This window comes from Polypterus senegalus, chromosome 13 (assembly GCF_016835505.1).
Source record: "Polypterus senegalus isolate Bchr_013 chromosome 13, ASM1683550v1, whole genome shotgun sequence".
Lineage (NCBI taxonomy): Eukaryota > Metazoa > Chordata > Cladistia > Polypteriformes > Polypteridae > Polypterus > Polypterus senegalus.
The window spans coordinates 75,854,879-75,872,255 of NC_053166.1; the positions used below are offsets into that span (position 1 = coordinate 75,854,879).

Below are 17,377 nucleotides of genomic sequence, written 5' to 3' on the forward strand. Positions count from 1 at the left end.
AAGAAAGCACGCAGTGTAAGGGATATCTGGCAGCTCAACCAGGCCGGGGCACCCCGAGAATGGAAGGATGGGGGTAGACACTGCCTCCCCCAAGATGCTAGATGGAGACTTCCCTGCAGCATATCGGTGCCCCAGATTCCCGCAGGGCATCATGGGATCTGGAGTTCAGCTACACAGCCCTGCTGGGTACCATGGATGCCACCAGGAGATGCTGCAGGAGGACCTGGGGAGTCATGCTTCCCTCATAGCCAGGAAGTATTAGTAAGTCACGAGGACAGAAATCCAGAAATACTTCCGGGCGTAAGAAAACTCAAGGTCTCCATCTGACCTGGAAGTACTGGCAAGTCACGTAAAATGGAATAGCGGAAGCATTTCCAGTTTGGACCATATATAAAAGACTGCTGTGAACTCTGAGCCAAAGTTGGGTGGGGGTGGACGAAGCTTGCTGGGTGGTGCGGAGGAGAAAGAGAAAGAGAAGATTTGTGTTTTTGCTTGATTTACTTGCCTGTTTATTGCGAATGTTGTGCTTGGAGGGCACTGTACAAGAAGAACAAAGAATAAAAAATACTTCTGGGCACTTTTACCCTGTGTCCTGCATGTCTGTCTGTTGGGTTTAAGGGGAAACAGTGACCCCTAGCATCCACAGCATTCAGAGATACGCAATCATAGATTTAATCAAAACAGAGCGGAAAAAGTAAAAAGTCTGAAAAAATGATTAGGTCTGTAAGTGGCAGAAAATTCAAAGTAGCATGTTATGATTGAGTCTTCTGGCTCGTTCTGTTTTTTGAAAACACGCTGAAGGCTCTCCAAACTGTCTGGGCTGATGCTTTGCGCTTTCTCTTCTATCAAAAAGATAGAAATGTTATGTAAAACAATGTCAATGGTAAATTGTACAAAACAAACAGTTAAAACTTCCAATATAAATTTGTTGTTACTGTACTGAATTCTGATGAAAAACAGAATAATCAATGGCAGAATTCTCATTTGCCGATACCAATTTAATGTAGCTCTAACTTGAAAGGCTCAGAAGAGAAGAGGCCGATGGCATCACGCATGCGCTTAAGCACTCCCCTTGACCTCCACTCAATATGATTCGTTAATGCGTGTGAAATGATTCCCAAGATTCACTGAGTTGGGTTATTGAAAAAAGTAATTCATCCATTACTAGCAGCCAGTTTATTGTAGTCTTTTTTTGAGATTCTTTGTAAGTAATGCTATTTTTCTTGGATTATCTTGGTTTTGCTGACTTCTTGCTTCTTTCTTTAGGATACTGATTTCTGATTTGCGTAATGGGACTAGTTTGCATTATGAAAGTACATTTTGCCTCTTTTTACTATTGTGAGCATTTTTGATTTATTTTCTATGTTTAATATTAATGATAATTCTTTACATTGATATAGTGCTTTACTCACTACAGCGCTTTACCTAGTGAGTGGGGAGCCACTTAAACCACAACTAATGTGCAGCATCCACCTGGATGATGCAATGCTAGCCATTTTGCAGCAGTGTGCTCACCACATGTTAGCTGATAGGTGGTGTAGGGTGAGAGCAATAGTTAGCCAATTAAACACAGGGGATTATTATGGGGGCAGAATGACCACGCCAAGGTGGAAAATTAGCCAGGACATCCTACTTTTTACGAAGGATGCTCAAGGATTTTTTTATGACTACAGAGAGTCAGGACCTCAGTTTTACGTCTCATCCGAAGGATGGCGCCATTTTAAAAACACACTGTCCCTGTCACTGCACTGGGGAATTGGGATCCACATTCAGACAATAGGGTAAGTGCCCCCTACTTTTCTGACCAACACTTCTTCCAGCAGCAATCCAAGAGTTTCCTGGTTGGTCTCCCATCCAAGTGCTGGCTGGGTCTTGATATGCTTAGCTTTAGGTGGATGACCTGCTCTGAAGTGCATGAGATATGACTGCAGTTTTGTCAAATAAATCCTAATTCATAAAGATTCTTATTTGTCCTTTTTAGCACAAGCCAGGGTTTTATGCCCAACCTCTCCTTGTGTTTATTTTGGGACATTCTTTGTATTTTGCCAGCTCCCCATGTTTGGAGCATGATAGGCTGGAAGCCTGCAGCTAGTGGTTGTGGAATTAGCTTAATTTGAGGTGGAACTCTCTTAGCAGACTGATTAGGTTGTGGCTTTGCCTTTATGAACCTTTTAGGATGCCTCACACCCATTTTGTTATGTTTAGGACTCTAGTTCACAATACTTAAACAAGGTCAGAACATATTACAGCCTGGTTACATACATTGCAGAACAGGCAAATTAGTTGTTTTTCCAAGAGTTTTACAACAAAGCAGAGGTAAGAATTGAAGCCATAACCTTATAGCTTGAAGTCCAGAGCTTTTAACATTACTCTATACTGTGCATTTTCTCCATGTACTCTAGATTCCCATCACATCTTGAAGAAATTTGATTTGGATTGAGCCAGTATGAATGAGTGTAGGAGTGGACTGGTACCCTGTTCAGGAATGATTATCGCCTTGATCCCATAGGATTCAACTGTCTGTGATCTAATAATTGACAGTGTTAGTTCTGAAAATGGAAGGAAGGATGGATGGTATGTTGAATTTCCCCACAAATTTGGATTCCCAGTTCAAACACATGTTGTTAGATTGCCCAAGTCTAAATTGCACCAGGACAGGTGTGGGTGAATTTGTGAGAGTGTACCCTGCAATGCCCTGGAGTCCTGTCTTGTCTGTTGCTCATTGGTACAAGGATAGGATCTCCAGCTACAGTATCTGCAGTTTGACTGCAATTCACTGATGAAATATGAGTTTAGAAAATGAATGAATGGATGGATGGATGAATGAATGGTAATCATAAGCATGAATGTTGGCATAAGCGTCTGCTAATGCCTGCATTGTTCTTCTTATCATCTCGCAAGTGCTGATGGATATGTTCCAGCTAGCTGAGATGTGATGTGTGGGCTGGAAGAAAATTAAGAGTCTGTAGGAAACATATGGTTTCCTACAGGTTGAGTGACTATCCCTCTGGTAAGGAGAGGTAAGAGTTCTGTCTGTGCTCCTTTAAGATCTTTAGTGCAGAACAGCTCAGGCAGGACCTACAGCCAAATCCAATAAACCTGTCTTCCTTTTCCAGTATTGTGACTGTAGGCCTAAGACAGTTTGCATTTGCTTCTCCCTTCCAAGTGTGCATTGTGATTCATTGAAATTATGGATGATATGGCGCTGCTTTAGGCTCTATAAGGATGCCACTGAAGTAACTGGCTGTTGACGAGGGCAGCCAGGTATCTTACTGGTTAGTACTACTGTCTTATAGCTTCAGGATTCTACATGAAAATTCAAGTCTGCTCATGGTGTCTGTGGGCTCTGCACATCGTCCCTGTTTCTAAGTGGAGGTACTCTGGTTATGAAAGTTGATTGACTGAGTCCTATGATAGACAGGCATTACATCCAGGGTCAGGTGTTGCTTTATTCCCAGAGCTGCTAGGAGAGCCGATCGTTGCCATGTAACAGAAGTTTTTAGGTAAGACTGTTGTACTCACTAATCATGGCACTGAAGAGTGGGAATGTGTTGCACGTTGATTAGCACATGAAAGTAACATGGGACAGTAAAAACTTTATAAACCTTTAAAAGTGGATGGAGGAGGCTGTTTATTATGTTAATGGTATTTCAATGTGTCACAATGAATATGAAGCTGCCACTAGGCATAAATGATAACCCTACCCCCCTTCATAGACAAATCCACTATGTCCCTATGATGCCTGCAATGTATGCCCACAGTAGCAGCTGGATCTAGACTAAAGCCCATATCTCATTAGATGACTTTTCCACTGATTTTCAGTTGTAACCTTCATTTCCATAAACTCATTATGCAGTTGGTGGTGACGATGATCACCTAACATGACAAACCTAATGACCGAGACCAACTAGTCTGTGACTAGATGACATACAGCACCATCAAACAGGTTTTATTTTCTTGTTAGTAAGAGGGGTGGGCTTTATATGCAGGAGAGTTGACAACCAAATGAAACAATGAATGCCCATCCAGAAGTACAATGCACAGAATGTAGCAACAAGGAATAAGAGACACTCTTGTTTTTAACATCACAGACAGAAAGGAAGCTCGTCTGTCTGATGTCTCATATTTTATCTATACTAATAAAAGGCAAAGCCCTCACTCACTCACTCACTCACTCACTCACTCATTTACTCACTCACTCACTGACTCATCACTAATTCTCCAACTTCCCGTGTGGGTGGAAGGCTGAAATTTGGCAGGTTCATTCCTTACAGCTTCCTTACAAAAGTTGGGCAGGTTTTATATCGAAATTCTACGCGTAATGGTCATAACTGGAAGCAGTTTTTCTCCATTTACTGTAATGGAGATGAGCTTCAACGCCGTGGGGGCGGAGTTTCGTGTGACATCATCACGCCTCCCACGTAATCACGCAGTACATAGAAAACCAGGAAGACATCAAAAAAGCGCTGAAGAAAACATGCATTATATAATTGAGAAGGCAGCGAAACAATAAGAAGCGAGCGAGTGACATATACAACCATATTCATGAGTTCTGCTACTTCGGAAACAAAGCACGATGTAAACCTACACTTTAAATTAAGTTCATAGACAGGCTGCCGCTGGCGTTTGTAATTTAGTGCCTGCCCATATAAGGCCGTCCGTCAGCGGCAATCCAATAGCAAACTCCACTAAATATTCACGGGTGAAGGACTGTGCTTATGGAGAGGAAGATGAGATGGTCAGGGTGGTGTTTGACACAAACTCAGCGAAACTGCGAGAGAAAGTTTTAAGTGCCAGGACTAAGGTAACATTAAATACAGCCATGGACATAGCACGAGATGGCACCAGCACAGCTGGGAACCTTCGATGCATGTACACCGGCGGCTCACGTGAACTGGCGCAGTGCACAGATAAAAGCAACAGTTCCAAAGAGCTGAACAAAACCGAATTACACAATTGAAAAGGCAGCAAAAATATGAAGCGTCTGATACATACAAGCATATTCATAAATCCAACTACTGCGGAAACAAAGCACACGTTGGAAAAAGTCAATGTCCGCTAAAGGAAGACAGTGTAAAAAACCCGTGCATGCAGTGTGTCAGGTCTCAGATAAAGAAGAAGACGAGCTGTTTATTGATGCAGTAAGAAGCGAATCGATGAATGAAACCTGTCATCTTTACAGCGATTGACAAACACGGAATGTAACTTGAACACAACACATCCTACAAATACGAACCTGATTGAAAGAAATAATGATAATCAAATCCTTGATGACAGCAACACTCAGTAACACTCACAAAACAAATACTGTATATTGACAGTCATGTTACGTTATTTTTAAAATGTTTCCCTTTTCTTTTCTAGCTTTTTAACATACTACTTCTCGCTGCGATACGCGGGTATATATATATGTATGTATATATATATATCCCGATCTACATACTCGAATAATGGATACGTTATTAGCCATCAATGATTGTTTTGGTAAAGCCATACTCAGTGTATTCATTAGATGAGCGGTAAAAAGTAAGAGCGAGGGAGGATGACTTATTGAGGCATGCAGGCTGTAGTCGCGTCAACTCTATCTGAATTGCGATCACATTTGAAAAATATATCTTTTCAAGTTCTATTTAGTCCATATGTGTCAAACTCAAGGGCGGGCCACATCCGGCCCGGCGTGTAATTATATCCGCCCGAGATCATTTTATATACTGTATTATTGTTATTAATGGCCGGGTATATGAAGCGCTGGTAACACAATAAACTACAGATCCCATAATGCAGCGCTTCAGCTGCCTTGCAACACTTACGCGTTAATCAAGTCTAGCTTATGATGCTGCAAGTTATTGCGAAGCTAGCTCACACGATGCTGAAGAGAAAAGTTGATTCTGAAAATAGAGCCTTTAAAAACCGATGGGAGGCTGAGTATATGTTTACTGAAACCGTGTGTCTCATTTGTGGAGCTAATGTGGCTGTAATTACAGAATTTAATCTAAGACGGCACTATGAGACAAAACATCAGGGTAACCTGAAAGACCTGAATGCAATGCAGAAGATACAGAAAGCAGAAGAATTAAATAAGAATCTGACACTTCAGCGGACGTTTTACCCGTGCACAATCACAAAGTGATTTCAAGTGAAGCTGCTTTTATGGGAGACACAAATGCACCAGTGCAACTTGCCCCACTTTCCCTGTTGCCAAGTAATGTTAAACCAAGTCGTCACTACGGTGTTCCCAAAACGCACTTTGCTGATAAACTGAGCGCACTGAGTTTGCACGGCGCTTTGGTGACTTTGAAGAACAAAAAAAATCCGTCTACATGCGGCTCGAACCTTGTGCATGTTTGGTAGCACATATCTGTGTGAGAAGCTCTTCTCAGTGATAAAGACTAACAAAACAGCACACAGGAGTCGCCTCACTGATGAGCACCTGCAATCCATCCTGAGAATCTCCACAACACAGAACCTCACACCAAACAGAAACGAACTTGTTGCCAAAAAGATGCCAGGCGTCCAGCTCTAAAATGACATATGAGCAAAGACAACTGAATGATTTGATTTGTTATTGCTGAAAGGAACACATTTTATTTATATTTCCAGGTTTTGTTATGCAGCATGTTCATATTTGAATTTGTATAATTTTGACAGGATATATTTTTATGGAGAGCAAAATCTTTTGGGATATTTAAAATCTAAGTTTATTTTTTATATAAAATTACATAAAAGTAAAGAAATTTGAATGTTTGTTCTTTTAATGTTTACTTTATTTCTAACTTGTATAATTTAGACAGGATATATTTTTATGGAGAGCAAAATATTATAAGTTGTTTAAGGTTTGAGTTGATTTATTCAGGAATAATATTCCTGTCTGTTTTTACCATTCCTACCAAAGATATTTCTGTCGACTACATAAAAATTCCTTCTATTTAAAATTTAAATAGAACTTGAACAAATCTGATAGTTCATAATATCCACGCAGACTTGCACGTAAGAGCGGGAGTTATCCGTTTTAACAAGCAGCGTATTGCACTGATACGAAATAGCTGTGTGTGTATATATGTAGATATGTATGTATATGTATATATGTTTATATATGTGTGTGAGTATGTATATATATATATATATGTATTTGTGTGTATATATGTAGATATATATATGTATGTATATATGTGTGTGTGTATATTTATGTGTATATGTATAGATATGTATATATATATGTTTATGTGTGTGTGTGTGTGTGTGTAAATATATATATTGTCACAAGAACGAGACATGGACAGATAAAGAGTTGGGGCAGCCACCCGTATAATATAGTATCCTGGCTGCAAAAGGTCGTTTTCACAAAATAATCAGCACTGAAGTGCATTCAACAGAGTCCAGTACAAGACTGAGGAAACAAAGGAAAAGGGGCAGGTTTTAAAGGAGGAGACAGGAAGTGAGGTCGTATGGATCTGGCACGTGGTCTTCCACCATTGGTTCGTAGCCGGAGGTGACATCAGAGGGACTGGAGCTGGTGTGGCCGACTTCCATTGGCTCAGTCCCGGAAGTGATGTCAGGAGATCCAGGTGAAATCCCCCGGGGATGGTCTACAGGCAAGGGAGAAAAGAGTCAGTGCACTCTGCCACACCCCGGCATGCCTCGAACTGCCTTCACTCAAGCCCTTTAGCTGCCTCCCATGCGCGTGTGTGACAATATATATATATATATATATATATATATATATATATATATATATATATATATATATATATGACAGCAACACTCATCACTCACAACAGTGACAAAACAATTACATTGACAATCATGTTACGTTATTTTCAAAATGTTTCCTTTTCTTTTTCATTGCTTCTTTAACACACTACTTCTCCGCTGCAAAGCGCGGGTATTTTGCTAGTATACTATAACAGAAATGTAAAAAAAAGTATTAAAGGACAGGGATTCCTGTGGAACTCGCTACAGTTGTTAACCCTTCATAAAAGTGCTGTGGCGTCAGGCAACACGCTATTAGCTGTCAGAAAAAGGGGCAGCACAGCTGTGTTGGAAGATTGGTGTTCAGTTCAGTTCAAATGTGACATGAGCCGCAATTTTCAGTCATGTAGTTTGACATGATGCTGCAACAAGATCAGTGACTGCAGCCGGCAAATCTGACAAACTCCACAACAAAAAGTCACATAATGGGACATTAGCTTTAGAATTGGCAGAATTGGGACTCTGGCTACTGTAATAAAATCCACTCTTCCATTCCATGAACTAGTGTAGTGTTGAGGTGTCACCCATTGCACGGCTGCACTCGGGTCTTAATCTGGAATCCTGAGGTGGTTTGTCATGTGGTGGGTGTGGCGACGAGCTGTATCAGTACATGATCCCAACCTCTCTCGCTCTCTCTCAGCCTCATTGCTTTGGTATTTTTATATTAAAACAAGTAAATGCTCCCTGATTTTGGCTACCTGTCCCTGCTATTAGCTAATAAATCAAAAATGTACATGATCAGACTATTGACTTAATTTCATCAAGTTTTCTAGTTAAACTTCAGTTCATTTTTAGCACAACCATCCGTCCATCCATTATCCAACCTGCTGTATCCTAACTACAGGATCACGGTGGTCTGCTGGAGCCAACCCCAGCCAACACAGGGCGCAAGGCAGGAAACAAACCCCGGGAAAGGCACCAGTCCACCACAGTAGCACAACCATATAATAATAAATTTATCATTTTTTAATTTTATGAATACACTTTTTGGCCTGTTTACAGCTATGAAACTTTTTCAGGGTAGGTAGAGACATTCTCTTATGGGGTTGCTTCAAAGCCAAAAATGGAGGGAACCACCAAAACCCTGGCAAAAAATACAACATAAAAAAAATAATTTAATTTAGTGAATTGACTAAATAATGAAAAGGAAGACAAAAACACCAAATGTTTCAAAAAGATCAGAATTTCAAAAACAAGCTATAAATCCAAAAAAGTCAAACAGCAGATGTAAAATTCTACAACAAGGCAAGGCCAGAATCCATTAGATCAAATCAGGAAGATCACAAGCAAGAAAAGTTGATGTCACGTGACTTCTAGTCTGAGGGGATGTCAAACTTGACAACTGAGTTGCTCCTCTCGTTTCCTTAGTATGTCATATTACACGATAACTATGACTGGCGGTGTCAATTTTGCATCAAGACTGCATGACGAGTTTCCAGCACAGACCCACTTTTTCAAATTAACGCAAACTCTCCCCTTTTTCCAACAGCTAATAATGTGTTGCAACATAGAATCAGTTTGTACATAAAGGTTTACAGTTACGATGAGTTCAGCAGCAATCTTGGCCCATGTTTCAATTCTTTTATGGTATGTAAAGCATGCACCATCACACAGACAAGGCTCTTTTCTTCTTGCGTGGTCCAAAACACCCACATTCCTGATTCTTTGTTGCCACGTTAGCTTCTGGATGAGTGCTCCTTTATTGCCAGCCCCCATGTACACAGAGCCAACCTCCATGATTTGTTGAGGCTAGACTAGTTGGCCTGAGTTGCTAGGTACAGTCAAAGTAAAAAGTATGTGAACCCTTTGGAATTATCTGGTTTACTGCATGAATTGGTCATAAAAAGTGATCTGATCTTCATCTAAGTCACAGGTACTGATATACACAATGAGCTTAATCCAATGACACACAATAAATTCTACTCTTTCATATCTTTATTTTACAAACGCATTCAACGTTCACAGTGGTAGTGGAAAAAGTAAGTGAACCTTGGGATTTAATAACTGGTTGACTCTAGTTTTGGCAGCAATGTCCTCAACCAGGCGCTTCCTGTAACTGCAGATCAGACCTGCACATCATGCGGGGGGAACTTTAGCCCATCCTTCCCTGCAGAACTGCCTTAACTCTTCCATATTCTTTGGTTGTCTTCTGTGTATGGCTCTCTTCAAGTCATTCCACAGCATCTCAATAGGATTGAGATCTGGGCTCTGACTGTGAGACCACCCCAAAAGGTGGAGTTTGTTCTTCTGAAGCCACTGTGCTGTGGATATGTTGCAATGTTTGGGGTCATTGTCCTGTTGCATCACACAGCCTCTTCTGAGCTTAACTTGACAGACAGACACCCTCACATTATCCTGAAGAATTTGTTGATAAACTTGTGAATTCATTTTCCCCTCAATGACGGCAAGCTGTCCAGGCCCTGATGCAGCAAAGCAGGCCCAAATCATGATGTTCCCTCCACCATACTTTACTGTAGGGATGATGTTTTGATGTTGATATGCAGTGCCCTTTTTACGCCAAATGAAGTTCTGCTTGTTCGCTCCGAATAGTTCAATTTTGGTTTCATCACTCCACAAAACATTTTCCCAGTACCGTTGTGGAGTGTCCAAGTGCTCTTTCACAAACTTCAGGCGTTCAGCAATGTTCTTTTTTGATAGCAGTGGCTTCCTTCTTGGTGTCCTGCCATGGACTCCTTTCTTGTTCAATGTTTTACATATAGTTGACTCATGAACAGAGATGTTAGCCAGTTCTAATGACTTCTTCAAGTCCTTTGCTGTCACTCTAGGGTTCTTGTTTACCTCATTGCTGCGTCCACTTCTAGGCAGAGTAGCCACAATACCAATTTGTCTCCGTTTATAGACAACTTGCCTAACAGTAGACTGATGAATATTTAAAATCTTTGAGATGACTTTGTAACCCTTTCCAGCCTTATGTAGATGAACAATTCTCGATCGTAGCTCTTCAGACAGCTCTTTTGTGCGAGGCATGATTCCCATCTGGATATGTTTCTTGTTAAAAGCTCAAACTCAAACTTTATAGTGTTTTTTATCGATCAAGTAATTCTAGGTCACACCTCTGAACTCGTTTCATTAAATGGACTCCAGGCGTGCTAAATTCTGACTGCAATGAGCTTTTTAAAAAGTCATTAGCTTAGGGCTCACTTACGTTTTCCAACCTTCAGTTTCACAGTTTGAATGATGTATTCAATATGGTCAAAAGTTCTCTGAAAATCTGTATATCTTTAGTTATGGGAGACTGTCTTTGTTCATTATTGTGAATGACATGAAGATACGACCATGTTTTATATGGGAATTAGACATAAATTTAGATAATTCCTAGGGGTTCACATTACTTTGACTGTATGACACCCTGCATGGTGTTCACTGGTACATCCAACTGCCTTCGACTTGCTAAAATAATGTAAATGAAGTCAGCTTCTGAAAATCAACAGATAATTTGCATTATCTGACATGGTGTTTAGGTAAAAAATAGGCAGAAGCACAAAGGAAAGATTTGAATTTCTCCACAACACACATTTCTCCACATGTCTGATGGCTGAACCATATAGCGTGTACTCATCAGGTGATTGCAGTGGTCTAAGCACAGCTCCTGGGAATTGCAGAATAATTAAGGTTCTCATCCCATCACCACCAAGAGAAATGAAAAACATAATTATATTAACAAAGGCTAACATAATTAAACTAATAAAAGGGATAAATACAGGATAACGTTAACACAGAAAACAGAAGAAGAAAAAGCAACTGAAAGAAAGAGCACAAGACAAAGTGCAGAGGCGAGACCCATACAAATCTCTCAAAAAAGGTTCTCCATATTCCATATAGGCTATTGCAGAGAATGTTCTGGATGTCCAACTAATCTCCATTAATTTAGGAAGGAGGGCTACACCAGTCATAGATACAGACTAACTCAGCACCTCAGGATTCTTCCTCTTACCTCAAGGTCAAAATGCATTCAGCAGTCATGGGAATACATGAAATAGTGATTTATGTCTACTTTTAAATGAAAAACTACCAAAACTACATGAACAAAGCAAAAAAGACATAAACAAGTAAAATGTCCAATACTGCACCTTGTGAAACTGTCTTGATACGGACAGGGTGTGGGCAGCTATTTAGGACTCCTCTGACATCACCAAGGGTTAACCCCATCACCGGCGTGCCTCCAATCTCCAGAATGAGATCTCCCAGGCTAGGCCCACCTCCTTGTGTGGTGGTAACGAATGGGAACTCTCCATAATCTGCCCCACCACCTATGGCGACACCCAACTCCCCTGAAGGCACACCGAGGGGCACAAAGCTCTCCTGCACCTTAGAGCGCCAGTGGTGCTTCTTCACAGCGGCCTTAGACATTGCAGTCAGGCTAGAAGAGAGAAAAAAAAGAACAACATGTGAAAAAAGCCTTGTGGTGTACTCTTGAAGACAGCGTGGGCTCTGCAGAAAGCTTGTGGCACCCCAGGGCTTTCTATTCAAAAGATATCTTTGGCAAGCATGCTGTGCAACCCTCACGGGAGTGATGCACAAAATTTAATTTTGACCAGTAAAGCTAAAAAGAGGCAAAGCAGCTGAAGCTGATATACACAGCCAACCTGCACAGCTGAGTCAATCCAGGCACCCTGAGCAGGAGTGAGACCACTGGGACTCATACATGCCATGAATAAATGAAGAGACTGCAACAACTCATCATCATAAAGCACTTCATTGTACAGAAGCAACAACATAAAAAAAAGACTAACTCCAGTACCGCATGGCTCACCAGGCCCAGACAATCAAGTTTAGGTGATCGACTTTTGCAAAGAGAAGCAAATACAGAAGTGGCCATACCATACTGGATTACTTTAGAACATGAGAACAATTTAGACAAGAACAGGCCATACAGCCCAACAATATCCATCTACTTAATTCTTCCAAAAGTCGAGTTTTGTAAGTCTTACTGTCAACCACATTACTTGGTAGCTTATTCCATGTGTCTACAATTCTCTGTGTGAAGAAACACTTCCTAATGTATGTGCAAAATTAACCTTTAATAAGTTTCTAACTGTATCTCCATGTTCTTGATGAACTTATTTTAAAAAAAGCGTCTTGATTTACTGTACTAATTCCCTTCAGTATTATCACTTCTTAATCTTCTTTTGCTTAAACTGAAAAGGCTCAGCTCTTTTAATCTTTCCTCATAATTCATCTCCTGTAGCCCTGGAATTAGCCTAGTCGCTCTTCTCTGGACCTTTTCGAGTCCTTTTTGTAGTCTGGAGACCAAAACTACACACAGTACTGAGGCCTCGCCAGTGCATTATAAAACCTGAGCCCAACCTCCTTGGACTCATACTCTACACATCAGGGCGCTATATAACCTAACATTCTCTTAGCCTTCTTTATGGCTTCTGAACACTATCTGGAAGTTGATAGCGTAGACTCCACTATGACTCCTAAATCCTTCACATAAGGTGTACTTTCAATTTTTAGACCTCCACATGTGTATTCAATCCTAATGTCTTTATTTCCTATGTGTAATGCTTTACATTTACTGAAATTAAACTTCATCTGCCACAAATCTGCCCAAGCTTGTATGCTGTCCAAGTCTCTCTGCAATGATTTAACGGATTCCAGATTAGCTGCCAATCCACCTATCTTGATATCATTTATAAATGTAACCAGCCTGTTACTTATTATCCTATTCAAATCATTTATATATATTAAAAATAACAGCGGCCCTAGCACTGATCCCTGTGGAAAACCACTCCTAACATCAGCCAGTTCTGATGAGGTTCCTCACACCATCACCCTCCGCTCCCTGTGTCCAAATCAGTTTTGCACCCACCTACACACCACACCCTGAACCTCCCCTGAACTCCCAATGTTGGAGTGGCAAGCCCACTTTCCCACTTACGGCATAAAGTGCCATTCCCTTGCATATTTTTTCCCTTTATCTCTTATCTTTTGCATTATGAATTTAAATGTACATTTTTTGGATGTACAAGATCTAGGCCTTGTTTTGGGGGTTTCTTGAGTCCTATAATTTGAATTTGATGTTTATTTTATGAATTAAAGCTTACTTTTGTGTTTGTTAATCATTGTGGGTTGTTTTCTCCACCATTTTGTTTATTAATGTTTGCCTCCATTTTGAATTCCTGTTGTTAGGGTAGCCTCCTGCTTTGTTACTGGTGTGTCCTTAAAGGTTGTGAACAGGTTTAAGGGTCGTCCTTGGAAAAACGTAATTATCCGAGTTTGTGGAATCAAAACTTTTTTGTCAAACATCCTTTTCCTTAAAAAACACCATCTTTATCCAAGTCTTTTCTGCCTGCAACTCGTGTCTTTAATTTTGACCTTGATTTTTAATTTTCATTTTGGTTTTGGCAACAGTGCGGGTTGATCTCATGGTTTCTGGCCTTTGCTTTGTTTTCAGCTATGCATTTTCTCCCAGTTCTCTCTAAAATCTTTCATGCTGGTTCACTTGCATAACAGTAACTTGGATCACTCCAGTGAGCAATCTTGATTGAGGGTTTTAACCATGACATACATTCTTTCCCTGGGTTTACATTCGCTTTAATAACCCAGTTATTCACAGAAAACAAGTTTCAGAAATGCCATGTAAACCCTTATTCAAATTAGAGAAACCAGGTTATTGGTCTGAGAAACCTGGTTAATAGACAAAGATTTCTCCACGAGCAATCCATGTTATGGTCTACAGATGTATCTTGTACTCTGCCAGCCTGAGGATGTCCATTGCATGTCCTAGGGTGAGTACCTGGGCAATTGCTTTTTCCTTCTCCTAATTAAAATAATCTGTTTTCAATATATCAAAAAGCACCACAGTTAATGAGCTGAAGTTACATTGCTAAGCTCAGCAGCACAATCTCAGAAACAAAGACCCCATGTTTGTTTCTGGATTCATGGCAACTGATGTTGACTATTTTTTCTTCTGCAGTTTAATGACGTCAGAACATTTGGGAAAGGGAGAACCCCATAGGTGGGGTTGCGCATATAAATACAAGTTATTAGGAAATTGTTTTCTACCTATCTATTTATTTGGCTGATTTCTTTATCCAAAGTGACTTATAACATTTGAGATACAATGGTTACATTTCATTTGTTTTTCCAAGTAGAGCAAAGGCAGGTGATGTGACTTGATCAGAGTTATGTAGTGTCAGTGGTCGGATACAAACCCACAACCCCTGAAATAAAGGGATTGTGTTAAAAAATGCTTTGGTTGCCTCACACTTTTTGTTGAACCCACTGAATTAAAGCTGAAAATCTGCACTTCAACTGCATCTGAGTTGTTTCATTTAAAACTCATTGTGTTAATGTACAGAACCAAAATTAGAAAAAAGTTGTCTCTGTCCAAATATTTATGGACCTAACTGTATACCTGACTAGGAGGCCAATGTTGTTGAAGGACAAGGGGAAACAACTTGGTAGAGCTATATACTCCTCCAGGACACTAGGTGGCAGCATCCCTGGGCAATACTACATGCTGGGAACTGTAGTCCCATAGGGGAGTCTTGTTGGGTTTCATGGGTGCCACCAGGGGGTGCTGCAGAGAGCCATCATCCCTAATTTGTGGGATTTCCGTTTGACCCAGAATTGCTTCCATCAGGCTATGCCCTAACACCAGAAGCACCGCTGGGTCCAAGATAAAAGAAGTCACTAGCCTGCACGGGAGCCGCGGTTTTGGTGGGTGTCCTTGTTGGGGTCCTCGGGTGCTGCTAGTGGTAGTTGCTGGTGGCATGCTCTCTTATCATGGGGAGGTTCTGCCTGGCTCGGAGGTGCTTCCTGGATGCAATGTGATAGCACTGGAAGTACTCCTAGGTCCAGTATAAAGGAAGCTGCTATGCTTCATCCAGGCAAGTTAGGATTCGGATGGAAGAAGGACAAATGTCGCCTGAAGGAGTGGAAGGAGAGAAGAGAAGAATTGTGTTGTAGATGCAATAAACACTTTTTATTGTACCAGGACTTGTGTCATGGTGGTCACAAGTCTTTTACATGCCATGCTAGGCTAGGTGCCAGTTTTAGAAATGGTCTGGTGAAGCAGGATCTTATCTCCCTATATATAAAATCCAATTAACGTACGTACGTACGTCCATCCATCTGTCTGTATGTCTGTCCGCTTTTCTTGAGAGAACTACTTAACGGATTTAGATTGGGTTTTTTTCTATAATTTGCTTGAATATTCTGGTTGATTTTGCAACTTCTCTCATCCCGCTAAGTATCAGAGTTCACATGCAGGAGTGATTTATTCATGCTAAGCCGAGACAGAGGCTGCAGGCCGAGGGGAGGGGGAAGCGTGACATCAGAAGTGGGGAGCCAGGCAGGGCTCTCCTCACTCATACACCAGCCTCCATTTGAATCGGTTTACCTCTCGCGATGTTTACGAACGTGACTTGCCTCTGCTTACCTACCAATAACTGTTTGTTTATTGGTTTTTAAAGTTTGTCTTGTTTCACTACTATGCGGGCGGAGCCACGGGGGACAGCTGTACTGTATATACATCTCTCTTACCATTGGTGCCCACATTCAGAGTGAAATAAAATGAGACTTAGGGGTTACATAGCCATAGTAATATCGTTATTGCACATAAAGTGTTTTGGTATGCTTTCCACATTATCTTAGAAGTAGTATTAAAAAGTTAATATATGTCAGAAACATTTGACAGGAAGTATAGAAAGTAAGGCCCATGAATATAGTAGAAATGAGACTTTCATTTTGAGTACGTAAGCTGGTTATACTCTCTGCAGGAAACATCTCATGTACTGTATTTTAATCGGTTTTAATATTCGGATGGTACAAGCCAACAAACCAATCAGAGTAAATGTCAGGGTTAATTCAGCACTGTTATATAAATTCAGTCGTCCAAAAATATGAGCCTGTAATTTTGCATATTGACCATTCCGTCACTGGCTGCTGTGCTGGAGTGTACCCCATTTCATGAAGAGAAATTAAACATGCAATGGACAAGCTTCCTCCTGTCTGGTTTTTGACTCAAAAAGGTCCTAGTGGAGGACAAGATTATTTTCTTTATGTTTCCAATTTAATTTATTGCATACTAGCCACTTGAAAGAACAATAAGCAGTAACAGTCAATGGGTGCTTGGAAAGAACAGAAACCCACCTTTTCAGACTTCATCACCATATTGATTGATCACAGCCATTTTTAATATAACGCCGCAAATGTTCCGTAAGAACAGAAGATTGGCTTAAGGTTTGTTTAAGCTTTGTGCTGAGACAGCTTTCAATGGATGATTTTTGCCACTTTGAGCTTCTAAACATTAATATTCATAGCGCTCTCAATGCAATGCCAAATTTTTTTTGACTAACTTTTAAAAATAATTAGCAATGGAATCAGACTAAATTTACTGTATTTATTTAGCACATTGTCTTACAAAGAATATAGCTTACAGTTCTTAGGTAAAGGTAAAGCTTCTTGCGTTTTGGTCAGGGCACCACACAGTGAGTGATTATTCAACAAATTCAGTTTGCATGTACAGTGGTATACTCAGTGGGTATGCAAGTAAGAAATGAGTTCAAAGCAAGTGGAAAAGAAAAATATATTGGTTCAAAAAGGGGATACCTCTGCATCATTAAGATTTGGTAAATGGTTGGTGATACAAGAAGCT

The 17,377-nt window shown here is 40.5% G+C and overlaps 1 protein-coding gene across 1 annotated transcript in view; it reads right to left on the reverse strand.

Moving 5' to 3' along the window:
* Positions 1-17,377, reverse strand: part of LOC120543058 (membrane-associated guanylate kinase, WW and PDZ domain-containing protein 3-like) — a 214,156-nt gene that overhangs the window by 168,281 nt on the left and 28,498 nt on the right. Inside the window, exon 2 of the mRNA XM_039775902.1 lies at positions 11,841-12,130. Within this exon, the coding sequence (XP_039631836.1) occupies positions 11,841-12,120 (280 nt within the window). The 5' untranslated portion in view covers positions 12,121-12,130. The remainder of the gene's footprint in view (positions 1-11,840; positions 12,131-17,377) is intronic.